The 14192-nt window shown below is 33.4% G+C and overlaps 1 protein-coding gene across 1 annotated transcript in view; it reads left to right on the top strand.

Annotated features, from left to right (window-relative positions):
* Positions 1–757: 757 nt before the first annotated feature.
* Positions 758–14192, top strand: part of LOC149080185 (cardioacceleratory peptide receptor-like) — a 48278-nt gene continuing 34843 nt past the window's right edge. Inside the window, exon 1 of the mRNA XM_089238607.1 lies at positions 758–1466. Within this exon, the coding sequence (XP_089094733.1) occupies positions 1290–1466 (177 nt within the window). The 5' untranslated portion in view covers positions 758–1289. The remainder of the gene's footprint in view (positions 1467–14192) is intronic.

Genomic DNA, 14192 nt, shown 5'->3' with positions numbered 1-14192 from the left:
AATCCATTCCTTTTGAAAATATCAGAGCGAGATTATCCAAATGACGATTATAATGCAGATATAGCACAGGAATTTCTACAATTTATAACCTAATAGACAATAGAAATGAAATTCGCTTCTAAGGATTTTTCCCGTGATTGTGAACTTTCGTTATTACGGAGTTTCACTGTATTTCATAAACTTAAACTCTAGATTATTATTTTTGTCCCTAGGAATCTATAATAGAAACACAGCCTTTACATAAATGGAATGGATAAGTTACAACGGCTTAACCCTCACTCTTTTAAAGATGTAAACAACGACATTTTTCTTCTCGGTATTGGTCGTAATTCCAATGTAGAGCTACAAAAAAAAAGAAAAATAAATAAATAAATAAAAAGAACCAGTGTGTGGTTGTGATCAAACCGTCAGTTGGAGAGCGACGAAATATATAGCTGCAATCACTTTTTTCATCTCATTGAATGAAGAATTGAGCTTCCAACAAGAAGCTAAAAACCTTTAGAAATAAAAAAAAAAAAAACTTTCTCGAAGGCAATGAGTATCGGGAACGAACGTAAGCGAAAGAATAGGATGGTGGTGTTCTGCTACGAAACAAACTATTTCACGACAAAGCGGAATTCTCGGAAAAAAGTAAAAAATATACGCTATATATATAAAATTTAAGCCTCAACTTACGTAACATCCATCCAAAAATGCGCGCAAGCGCAGATAACTTCGGCGTTCTAGTTTGAGAGAAAGACAGACAGAGAGGATCACACTTGGGGTTCGGTATCATCTACACAGCCTTAAGGTTGATCTGTGTGTGTGCCTCTCCGCGTGTTAGAAAAGTGTCTTATTCTCTCCCTCGCACTCCCTCTATATCACACCAAGTCTCACTGCTTTAGTTTTGTTTGCCCCAGGGATGCCGCACAAAAGCAAAGTGCTTTTAACCGAATTTAATCTATTGCGTTTTTTTTAGAGAAGGTTAAATCACGGAACACTTCATTGTTGATGCATCGTCGAAATTTAGCGACTTTCGTTTTCTTTCCTTTTTAATTTTAGAAGAACTGATAAAAAACACTTTACTTAATTATTCACGTGAAAGTGAGAATACGAAATTAACTTAAGAATATCTTAATTATTCTATTATAGTCTTGCTGACACGAGTCGTTAGTTTCAATTTGACTTTTGTTATGGAAGGTATGCGTCTAATTTTCGATGTATGTGTGTGTGAACGCTACATTTTTCATAAAAAAAGTTTAAATTTCTTTGATCTTGATTTAATGCTAATATACATGCAATAAATAGCTATGGAGAAGACTGCAAAAGAGAAAGCAGACTTTTATACTAATGTGAGTATCGAACTAGATACTGATATTTACGTATCAGAGCTGCAGATTCAATCAGAAGGAGAGAATTATTCGAGTTTATTGAACAAAAATCAGACAGAAGAAGATGATGAAATTTATTTCTATTATTTTTATAAGGTAAGTGGTATTAAATTTATATTATTTATTCAATTTTTGTCTGTATTTTACTTTGCTATTCTTCGTGTCTCTAGGTGATTTTATAATTTAGTTTTGCATTATATGGTGAAATGATTTTAGTGGATGATTTAATTTTCACATAAATTTTATGGGGAAAAAAAGTAAGTTCACCCTATTTTGTGCATGCTTTTCTTAGAGTTATGCGAATGAGATGAAATGTGAGCACTTTTTATTCAAAAAGGTGGGATATATGAACTTGAATGATTGTTTTCTCTCGAAACGAATAGTGATATTCATGATCATACACGGATTGGCATGACAGTGAAGTTTTGTCTACGGATATATGGTTGTTACAGACTTGATATTAATGACAGTCTTATCCTCAGATGAATTAAATGTGAAAATTTTAATTCCAAATTTTTAAAATTAAGTTCATTTCTATAAATGTGTTCTAAAAAGTTTTGTTGAAAGTTTACACTGAAGCCCCATTTGCAAATTGGACGTTCTCTCTCAAAAATATACATCAAAATATTTTCGGGTATGGTTTCCAAAAAATAAATTAAAGATCAGTGAACAGAATTTGAATATTTAAATTCTATCGTTTTTTAATACGTTATTGCGATTTATATGAAGGCTTATTTCTCGAAAAAAAATTGACGTTTCATTATACTGTAAATGAAACAGAATAGTTTAATGTATACGTAATATACTTACGTATATATATATTAGACTATATTTTGGTTTTTTCACACAAGTATATTCCCTATAGATACTTTATTTTCGATTTAAAGGTTGTCTTTGATGTGTTTTCTAATAATAATAAACAAAATTGAATTATAAAAATAGAATATTATTTCAAGTTTCACAGTTGATTGAAAAATAGAGAATATGACGCCTGGCAGTCGAGTGGTTTGGAAACTAGCTTTTGACTGTGCAGGTCTAGGTTCGAATCCCTGTTCGGGCGGGGATGTGTTGTGTTAACTAACACCATATAACACATTCCAGGGACGGATTGTTCAGATCCTTTGCGAATACGTGAGGATACATTATCAATAAAAAATTTATCGATCAAATTTCTATAAAATGAATCTTTGTAAAAAACTTTAGTGACTTATGTTTTTGAATGAAAAAGAGTGGATTCATTTGTTTCAATTATTTTGCCACGACGAGTGATTATTCAATTCTTTCAAACAACGTATTGTTGTAAACTTAATTTAAACCAAATGAAATGATAGTTTTCTTCTTTAAAATCATTATAGATATTTGATTCGGTCGTGGAATATATGGGTAAACCTGAGTTTGCGCGTAACATGGTAATATCTAACTTTTTCCCTTTAATATCTTTGTATAATTCGAGGTGACATTTTAGTAATTTTGTTTTAAATTTTGTTCTTGAAACATGTTTTTAGTTCCCACATTGCCTATTTGTTTCCACTATTTTGTTTTTAGTCAGGACATTTTTGGGCTGTTGTCTATCATTTTATATTACCTTGTACTATCATGTTATGGTATTATCGTTCAAAAGTGGCAAAATAAATGATTAAATATACTGGGTATATATAGAATGAATTATCAAGTTATATTTTTCGAGTCGTGATGATTTTTGGTGATTAAACTTATGATGCTCACGCTGTAAGTACCCAATCGTGTTTATAAAAGCGGAGCAAATACCAATTTAAAATCTTTGCCGTAGTACAGTGAAACATCTACGAATGCTACTGAATTGGGATACAAGCAAACGAGACACCATTGTAATTATATACGCTTTAAAGTTTCTAATAACTATGAGAAGATACTGTGACATGGTTGCGTCAGATAAGGTCACCGGCGCCGGGTTAGCAATTTCATCTTAAAACAAAATAATTAGCATGACTAGCATTATTACTCTCGTCCACGGAAAGTAATTAGAAGGAGAAGTTTATTGATTCCTTTGCAATCGAAACTAATCTATCCACAATAGACTTAAACGCAGTAAAATGGCTGTTGACAAGAATTAGTATAAGCTAAAGGAAAATGCTTAGACAACAAGACACGTCTACTGCCAGCAATAAATTGGAGGCATGGAAGCAGTAAACCACAAACACTCAATGTCTAATGAGGCTCGTTTCCTAGAACCGAAAGCTTCAAATGAACTTCCATTCAAGTTTGAGTTCTTTCTATTGATAAACGTTCAACAGCTAACGACTTCATGATGGATCGAGAAAGCACGTTCAGAGTTGACCAATTAAGTGCAGAGATTTTAACAAGAAAAAATATAGAATTGTCTTTCCAACTTTGAATTTCGTTTGTGGACTTTGTAGAACGGTAATCATATCATTTTTCAAAAATATTTGACTGTCATACATAGCTTTCTTAAGGGCTATATGCTGCTTCACATTACATGGTACCGATGCAGTATTGGTTGCATCGGTTACATTCGAGCAAATGTAACCAATAGGCTTATTGGTTTCTTTTTCAAGTTTTGTGAAAGATTTTTTGTCAAACTTTTACAGTGTAATCTCGTCCTAATTGTAATCCTTAGGTGCTATTTTTACAGGGTGTTAAAACATTGTTCAAGTACTCGTGAGTACAAAATCAGATACGAGCATACAACACTGTTGGTGCTTCGGGGAGTGTGCTCACGAACAACCGGTTGGAGATGAGAAATCATAACCTTCATAAAGATAAGAAATAAAAATGTGTGTATGCCTTCAATGACATACAGAAATACAGATACAGACACAAAGGCCACAACAGACAAAATGCCCAACGAGGTGGCGAAAAACAGATGCCCATAAAAAATATGGATGTCGAATATATATCTAGACTATATCAAAAATACAGCAACCCAATAAGAGCAATAAAAAACTAATAACTATGATCAAATGTGAATATACTGCTCAAAAAAATTATGATTGTATCATCAAAGTATAGACAGCAGCTCGATTTATGTTTATCGTATTTCTTTGTAAACGTGTTAATTGTGTTAGAATTCACGATCCCCGGAGGTCGTTCCATTTATTCACAATCTTATAAGAGAAAAACTCCCTGCGACACCACAACCTAGAATTGTCCCTTACCAATCGATACTGGTGTCTCCTTGCCGAAGCAGTTGATTGACGATGTATAATAACTCATGGTCCATTTTATACATACTGATGAAAATTTTGAACACCTCAGTCATATCCCCCCCCCAACATCTGTGCTCTACCAATGTAAGAGGGTAGTACATTTCCAAAAAATCACGTCTCTTTTTGTAGTTTGAGCCCCGTGTGCCATCAAGAGCACGCGTTGCTCTTCTCTGCACCCCCCTCGACTAAGTCAATGTCCCTCTGTAAGTGCGGTCTCCAAAACCTGCTGCATACTCCAATGCAGAACGAACTAAGCTCAGGAAAAGTGGAAGGATTACTTAAGGAGAACGCGAAGAGACCTTTTTGAGAATAAACCAAGCATTCTATTCAATTTTTTGGGCACCGCTGAACAACGTTCAGAAAACTTAAGCCACTCATCAGTAAGAATACCCAGATTGGTGATCCTAGTTGCATCCGGAATAACAACACCATTCAACGTAAGTGAAACATGGGTTGTTCGAACTAAAATGAACGACCATGCACTTACCTTTTCAACGCAAAAAGACACGTTCCATTCATTTGCCCACGCTGCAGTCCTGTTTAGGTTGGTCTGGAGCAACTCCCGATCGCTTTGAATTCCGTCTACCGCCATTTGCTTCACGTCATCTCTGAATTTGCTAACAATCCCATCGATACCCCGGGGAGTTTGGTTACACATGACTTCCCCTTTCTGAATCTATGATGATTATCCGACAATACATTATTCCCGTCTATCCACTTCACCAATTGCCTTTTGATAATAATTTCCAAAATTTTGGAAAGGGAGCTCGTCAAACTCACTGGACGATAATTGTATACGGCTTCTCTATTACCCTTTTTAAATATCGGAACCACACATTAGCAAGCTTCCAATCCCTTGGACGATACCCTCAGCAACACTATTCTTGTAAATCTTTGCGACTGGCTCCAGCAATTCGTTAGCACATTCCCCGAGTACCCTAGGATAGATATCACCTGGTCCTAGTGCATTGCTCACACGTACATTTTTAAGATGTTTTAGGACTTCCACATCTTGCACTTGAATTTCGTTGAGAATTTTGTTACCCCATGCCGCATCGGTACTTTGTATATGGCCTTGACTATTAAAGACTGAAGAGAAAAAGTCATTGAAGCAGCACTGCACACACACCTACATTGCTGTCTACCCTGGTTCCTCCTATCGAGAGTGAGCAAACTGTTCCCTCACATCCATTATTGACCTACCTGAAAAATGCTTTTGGGTCTGAGCCGATGTTATTTTCCTACCTGGATTCAACTACCTTTTTTACTTTCCCTTATAGTTTTTTTAACGCCCTTCTTTTTTCAGTAAATGATGACTGGTCACATCCTCCACTTTTGTATTCTCTGAATGCACTTCTCTTTTCAAGATAAAGATTATGCACATTTCTGTGAACTAGAGGAGGTGCGATGAATAAACCCGCTTTTTGTCGAACAAAGTCGTTTGATATCGAGCAAAACAGACGATGATTTTATTCTGAATTCTTCCCAATGACTTGCCACACACACTAATACCAAGGGGACTTGGTATTAGTGTAACCCTAACCTTTCTTTCATAGTTCGAAGTTGGATTTCGAGAACAAGGAATCATTCTTTTATTGTTCGGTTTATCGGTGAAGAAACTACAAAAAAAGTTAATAACACGATGATATCACTAGAAGAAAAGTCTCCAACCGAAACATGTCAGCCACCTCGTTGGGTAATTTGCCTGTTGTGGCATTGTATTTGTATTTGTATTTGTATTTGTATTTATGTTTAACAATATCCTCGGAACTAATGGGAATCAATTCCAAAATACAACTACCCCTAGTAGCTTTTGATAGCTGCTGATACAAGGAATTATCCCAACTTGAGAAAATCTCTTTCATATTGACCATAGCCGATAGGTTGTCCCAATCCTACCCAGATAATTAAAATCCTTTAACATTACTAACCTCTTATATTTACACATGTACGAAATTTATTCCTAAAGCTCGGAACTGTAGCTTTGACCCCCGATTCAGCAAACAGCTACAACAAGATTATGACGTTTTTTGTTTTCAATCCATGTAGTGTTAGTACCACTTCGCTGTACGATACACTCTTAGCCTTCGAACACGATTTCACGTAAATCAAAACTTCACCCCCTTTCCTATCAAATCAAATTTTTTTCAAAAAGTATCGTATCCTGAGATGTGTAAGAAAGATTCATCCCCATCGTTTGCCCAAGATTCTGTAATGACTATAAGATCCAGAACCTCCACAGCTATCATAGTTTCTAAAAAATCTTTCTTAAGTATATTTTGTGTATTTTTTCCGCAACGCAAGGTTAACTGTGCGCTTTTCTCATGCGGATATCTTTACAGGAGATTCGCGTTTTCCCAAATAGCTACGCTATTAAAGCAACAGTACCAAGGCACACAAGAAATGTGAGTCAACTAAAAAAAGGATACTTTGACCTTAGGAATCATCATGTTGTTTGACGTCAACTTCAAGCTGTGACGTCAGAAGAAGGACGCAAAATCTTTGCCATTGAGAATGACAAGGGTTTCAGTGGAGGACGCTCTAAAGATTTCTTTCCGGTAAAATACAGAAACAGGAACGGAATAAAAGAGGCAATGAGAGAAAGTAGAACATTGTACGTATATAAATTGAAATAAAGAGAAGTTGCTCAATATGTTTTTCAATCGTTTATTTTCTATTATGGGGTATAGACCAAGCGTTACAGCTCCAAACAAACAAGTCGATGTCTTTCACAAGAACTACGAATTTAGTCATGCATAATGCTCATATGCAAGATACACATTTGTGTGATGAAAAGATTCTTGCTCAAGACAAAAGAAAATACATAATAAATAACACAAAAGTTAGAGAAATAACATCAAGTTCAAGCATCTTATTAGGGATAAGGTTCATAACATTACGTATAAGCGAGCGTTAAATTGAATTAAAACATATTTGTATACTTGTTTGCGATTTGCGAAAATTTTTTTCTTCCCTCAGAATGACATTTCCTAATAAAAATCAGTTTTCTAAGATATTCGGTTTCTTCAAACCCTTTGAGGATGGTGTATTTTTCCTTTTGAGAGGAGAAACAAATGAGAAGAATAATAGAAACGTTAAGTAAAAAGCTTACACGCATTAGGTTCAGTTCAGATTCCATGAATATGGAAATTTAAAATAATCTCTTGATAAAAAGATTCGTAACACGCAAGCAGCGGAAAAGTTATTTTAGCTGCCATTTTATAATCTTTGTAGTTATCCTTTAATTAGTATTTTGTTTATCCACTGAGTTTTTTGAAACGTTTTTATAATTACTTGGAGTATATCTCTTTGTTTAGTAAGTGAGGAACACAAGAAAATACGCAGTTAATGTTTCTCTTTAACAAGTGTCAGTGTAAGAAATGCTAGCTTTGTATAGATTTAGTGATATAACAAATGCACGCAATTCTGAAAAATCACTACGTTTAGAAAAAAGAAACATAACCAAAAACATTATATTTTTCAACTCTTCATCTTCGATAAATTACCATTTTTCATGTAACGGCTTGCTATCAAGTGTGTTAATTAACACGTCAGATTTTCATGTCATGAATACACTATTTTGAAAACATATCAGATTAAAAATAAATCATCAACCTTAAAAACTCAACTTTCCCGTTAATATTGAAATTTTTGTTACACTCTACGTGATGAAGGGATGAATAATAATTTTATCGTGATGAACAATGACTTTTACTATGAAAATATTTCTAACTGATTGAAATTTCATGTTAGAGTAATTGTTATGAAAGTATTTAAAAATAACAGAAAATTAAGGATCGTGTTTCGCGTTATTGATGATATTCTTTAGTTTGAATATTTTTTGACGTAAATATCCCAATGAAACATTTTACTAGAAACTAAAACATAAAAATATAACACTCATATTTTCAAATAATTCAGATTAAAAGTTTTGCTTCATTATTATGTAAGGTGACATTTTTTATTGATTTTATACGAAGGCATGAGTTTAAGGTGGCTAAAGTACAGTATTTTAAAAAACAGAAAATTACAAGGATCGCGTTACGTGCTATTGGTGACTATTTTTAGCTTCAATATTGTTTGACGTAAACATATGATGTAATATTTTACTTGAAACAAAAATGTGAAAATACAAAATATTTCAGATTGTTCGGATCAAAAAAATTTCCCATCATTATGCGAGGTGACATTTTTTATTGGTTTGGCACGAAGACATAAGTTTATGGAACGAAATTTTTGTCTTTGATCTTTATCAAGAATATTTTCGAATAGAAGAAGTGTGTGGCCCATACGCCTCCTTTCCTTCTAGATATTCGCAATTTTTATGGTAGATTTCAATGCAATATTTTCTACTCCGTTAGCGTTTTTTTAAGAAGATATACGACAATTTTTAAGATAACTGACAAAAATCGAAACGCTATCGAATAAGTGTGCGTATGCAAGTTAGATTAGTACAATACACATAATGAATATTTGCTGTCACAACGATAAAGGAATAAGTGATTTCATACAAATCAAATACTTTGCATTTATGATGATTAAAACTAAAAACTTGAAATATATACTGACGAAAATACCGAAAACTTCGACGAGAGTCCAATCTATGCACTCATCTTTCATACTCGCACTTATTCATGACATAGTGTATGCATATATAACCACTTGAATATCAACTTCTTTTTACTTTGAGAATGCAATAATAAGAAAACAAAAAAAAGCAAGATATTTCTCCCTTTTTTTTTCTTTGCAGCCCGGAAATTCCGCTTCGCAGCATATCTATAAAATTGGCCATGGAGTCACGTGTCCAGCGATGCCCCCACGAGATTGTGTATTTTATGAGATTCTTTCAGCGCGAAATATCCAAGAGCATTGCGTACAAAATAAAGAAAAGAAAAGAAAAAGAAACGGCAACCACCCAACAATATTTGCCACTCAGGCTTCCGCCGCTTATTTATAGGCAACTTGCGTAGCTACAGTGCAGTTGCGAACTTGATGAGTCCCTCGAAAGTTCCTCTAAATCTTAACTAGTTCATGCGTACGCGCGGTGCAATGTTCATGCAGAAAAAAAAAACGTTGCGCATCTGTTGCATGGCGTTTCATTTATTTGTTCGTAAATGATTTCCATTCGTCTCTTGTAAAGCTTTATTTTTTGTTCAGATTTTTTAAGGAAAAAAATAGCATGGTTATTTTTTGCGTGATTAATAACTTTTCTTGTTCGAAGTTTGGTTCGAATGTGTCAGGAAATGATTCATTGCATACCATCGAACAGAGAGAATTTCTCTTTTATACATGTATATTCACCTACGTGAAACTTTTCTTTTAGTTTGGCTAGGAAGAAAAAATTTCCGGAACTCCAAAAAATTAACCTTTTTCCTGTTTCATATTTCTTCAATTTCGAAATAGATATTCCTGAAATTTTGAATAAAGGTATAAGTTTCGTATTGGTTTGGAATACTTCTACGAATACTACATATTCAATATAAAAAAAAAGGTATTGAAGCTGCTACACATTGACATTTTCTTTGTTACGATGACCAAGTGTTTTCTTTACGATTTTTTTCCATATTTTTCATTTTGATTTATGAGTACGTACAGTTGGAATTATTTTCATGAATTGTGAAATACGTTACTGTCACATTTGAAAATATAACCGTCAAACTGCAAGGTAAAGAAATTTCTATAGAATTTTATTTTTAGTTTTTGCATAAATTTATTTCTTTTGAGGCAAGCATAAACACAATGAAAAAAAAAGACAATTCAAACAAAAAATATATCTTTTCGAAGCTATCAGTACTTTTTTTACACCAAATGCGCGCTTTGAATAAAAGCGATGGCTTTTGCTAAACATGGCGCTAGATTTCTTTTTTATTTCTTTACTTTCTCTTTTCAATCAATATGATAAATTCATTCCTTTTATTCGCGTCCTCAATGATAAAAATGAGAGCTCACGTGGATATTAAATCGTCTCAGAAAAATAAACATATATCTTTTAATATCTACATTTACACATTAAATTTTTTCTTCGATATTTCTACATCCGCTTCCTATGTGTTTTACATTGATAAATATATGCATCATTTTGGTGGTTTGGAAATGTACCAATGTTTACAATCATTCTATTATGATATTCACTTAAAAAAGGCTTACGTATTATGCTAAGCCAAAGTGTGAAAAAAAGACTCGGTTGTGCATAAGACATAAAAAACAATATTTGTTTATAATTTATTTTAATGCACCAGACAAATTTGAATATCATTGCAGCATGGGGTAATGAATAGAGCATGACCTTTAGTACTGATAAGTGAATGGTCGCTTATTTTGGTACGAACAACACATGTTTCACTCACTTACCAGGTGAATGATATTAGTATCCCCTAGTATTGTATATATATATATTAGTAATATATATATATATATACAATATATATATGTATGTATATATATATATGTGTGTATAACATATAATATATATATAGTGAAAAAATATCTTTTGAATGACAAAAGCCAAAAGCGCTAGTGCTGCTCACTTGTTCTTTAAAAAATATATATATACAAAAAAAAATATTATATATAGATACACACATATATATATATTTGACATCCATATTTTTTATCGGCACAATTTTTCAGGCATCTCGTTGAGCAATTTGCCTATTGTGGCCTTTGTATTTGTATTGAAAATCTGGTAATAAGTTGTACGTTTTTTTAATATTTATTTTGAAAGTTCAATAAAAGGAATTTACTTAATTTACCAAATGTCGTAGATAATACATGATTAAAATATTTTTTTGTTAAAAATATGCTTTATATGTACGAGTATGCATATAATAGTTTTCACTTTTTCGATAAAATCTTGAATGAACGTGCAATCATTAAAGAATTTCGGAAAATGCGAAACGGGAATTTTATCTAATTCTAGTGGATATTATACGTGCTTAGAACCTACATTTGGACAAAGTGTTAACGTGAATAAATAAAAATAAATAGCTTTTTGCGCAGCTGCATCAATTGATGCCCCCCCCCCCTCCTCAGTACAATGAACTTTTCTGATTTTACTTTCTTGGTTGTTTTCCCGGCACAACTAAAAACATTGTTGTTCGTTCTTCCCTTACGTTAAGACGAAGACGCACAGCTCGACTTCAAATGGCCATATTAACTGTGTAAATTACGGTTGTTGTTGGACAAGCATGCTGTCATTTGCTGCTGCGGCATCAAAATTAATAGACCCCTAATCGCATATTCCGGACATGTTGGAACACAACCGCCGCCTTCACAGACTGCAGATAAGCTCGATCTCAACCAACAATAAATCCATCATAACTTTACTCTTGAGGTCATCGAGTCGCATGAACATTAAACGAAGTATACGTAAGGGAACAGAAAAAGTGAGAGCTGCTTTTCTCGCTTTCTTTCAAAGTTGCTCGGTGTGGAATACCACTTTTGCCATACACCACGGGAATTGATACATTCGATAATGTATTGTTTCTATTTCCCCAGCTTCTAGTGGATAAGCAAGATTTACGATCTTGTATATAAGCTCATTTAAAATATATATACAAATACACAGAAAAACATTCAACGGAAAAATGCTTCAATACCTCCAATTCTATAGTACATAGAAGTAAATACTTTAGCACGGCAAACCGACAAAACGTAAAAAGTTCACGATATGGTTGAAATAATTTTTTCTCTTTATTATTATTTTTTCGTAAATTATTTTTACTGTGTTTTTTTTCTACTCTTGTTCTTTTCAACTATTTTTTATCATTAATTTCATATTATATATATGTATTGATAATATTAAATTTTAATAATTATTTTTGGTTACTGATTTAGAATGAGTAATATCAATAACAATAAATTTTCTGGCAGTTGCTTCAGTGACATTTATATTTTCCGTGCTATTCAAGTCAGATATTAACAGATTCATGTATATATTAATTTGCATGTAATCAGTGAGCGTAAAACAATTGGTTCAACCTTCCTGAAAGCACTGTTGTGAATCAACGTGACTGCCTGTCAGAATCCACGGTAGAAAATGTTCCACATGTGCGTGAAAGTTCTATAGTATATGGATCGATTTAAACTACTCGAGTCGTGAGCCGACGAACAACAGGCACAATACACGTATCAGATTTTACAGTTTGTAGACAATTATAATGTAAAAGCTATAGAATCTTTATCGAAGCGATTCAAATTGCTTTTGACGGTTCGCACCATTTCAGATGCATTTTCAGATATGATTAACTCATCTTTTCTAACACCAATTAAATTCCTACGTCAAAGCAACACGTCAATCCGAGATTGTTGAAAGGATTGAATATTGCTGTTGTTATGTAATTGCAAAGGGTGCCTATTGGGGCAGGATATCCAGATTTCACGTCCGCGTCGGATTGAATACATTGAATTCTCAGAGAGGGCCGTTGTTATGAAGATATAAAGGATGTCTGGTTTTGATGGTGAATGACTGCAGATACTATTGCTATTGACGTCATTTCGAAGCTTCGTTAAAGTAAACATTTCAGCTTTCGCGTATTTCATTTCTATCATGAATAGTATGGAAAGCGTTTATATAAAGCTTTCGGAAGCTTAGCGTGAAACTATCATGTTGTATATATTATCATTTGTTGCATGTGTGATTTGTTTTCTTGCCGGATAACTCTTGCTATTTCAAATCTTAAACATTAAAAAAGTTACGCATCGAAACATTTTAGCTGTGTGGACATTTTCTTTCGGAGAAGTTACGAAACTTGATGAGCCAGATTGATTCAAAATATTTAAATAATCTCACATAACTATTTTTTCTGCATGTTCCAGAAAATACATTCAATAAAATGAAAACATACATACATATCAATCAAATATAAATATTTATAAAAACTAATTTCATGACTTATAGTAGTTGGCAGCACAATGAAAATTGCGATGCATATTTCCTTCTTAGAGAGAGATCAGCACAGCTAACATAATTGAACGCTTGACACATTTCTTCGTATATAGTCATTCTTTCTCAGATTAGGGCCTCAGTAAGTGGCAGCACATAATGAAGAAAAAACGCCGCTTTTTTTTGAAGAATGAAAACAATTTCTTTTATCAGCAACTAATTTCTCTTCCCAATAACTCAATGAGTTATTGACAGAGTAATTGGGCAGTGCAACTCATATCTTTTTTAATTATTCTTTCAAGATGCCGAGAAGATTTTTATTATTTATATTTTTCGCCGACAGAGAGAGCAATTACGATTCCTGGCCACGCGTTTCCGAAAAGTCATGCACGTTTTTTCGACACACTAGTCACGATTCTCATTGTGGTTAAACACGCGAGAGGTTGCGGTCGCGATGAATTCTTTGTGTGAACTAGAATCGTGAAGACGTATGACTTTATCTGACTAGGATCTGATGCGTTTTTGCGCAAATAACACCAACAAATAACGTGAAATTTCAATCGGCTAGTTGAGATTTGGCACCAGCAAATATATTGATTGCTTTATTTATTTAGTAGGTGTAAACACTTTGGATGTCAATAAATTTACCATGAAAGTATTCCGTTGGAAAATAAATTATATAAAATGGAGGAAGGTGACAATGATGTGTGGATATATTCATAACTTTCACAG

This window comes from Pholcus phalangioides, unplaced genomic scaffold, assembly GCF_987345545.1.
Source record: "Pholcus phalangioides strain wild (caught in Gottingen) unplaced genomic scaffold, Ppha-v1.0 ptg000011l_1, whole genome shotgun sequence".
Taxonomy (NCBI): domain Eukaryota; kingdom Metazoa; phylum Arthropoda; class Arachnida; order Araneae; family Pholcidae; genus Pholcus; species Pholcus phalangioides.
Note: the sequence above shows the minus strand (reverse complement) of the source record. Positions and strands in the feature narration are given on the sequence as shown.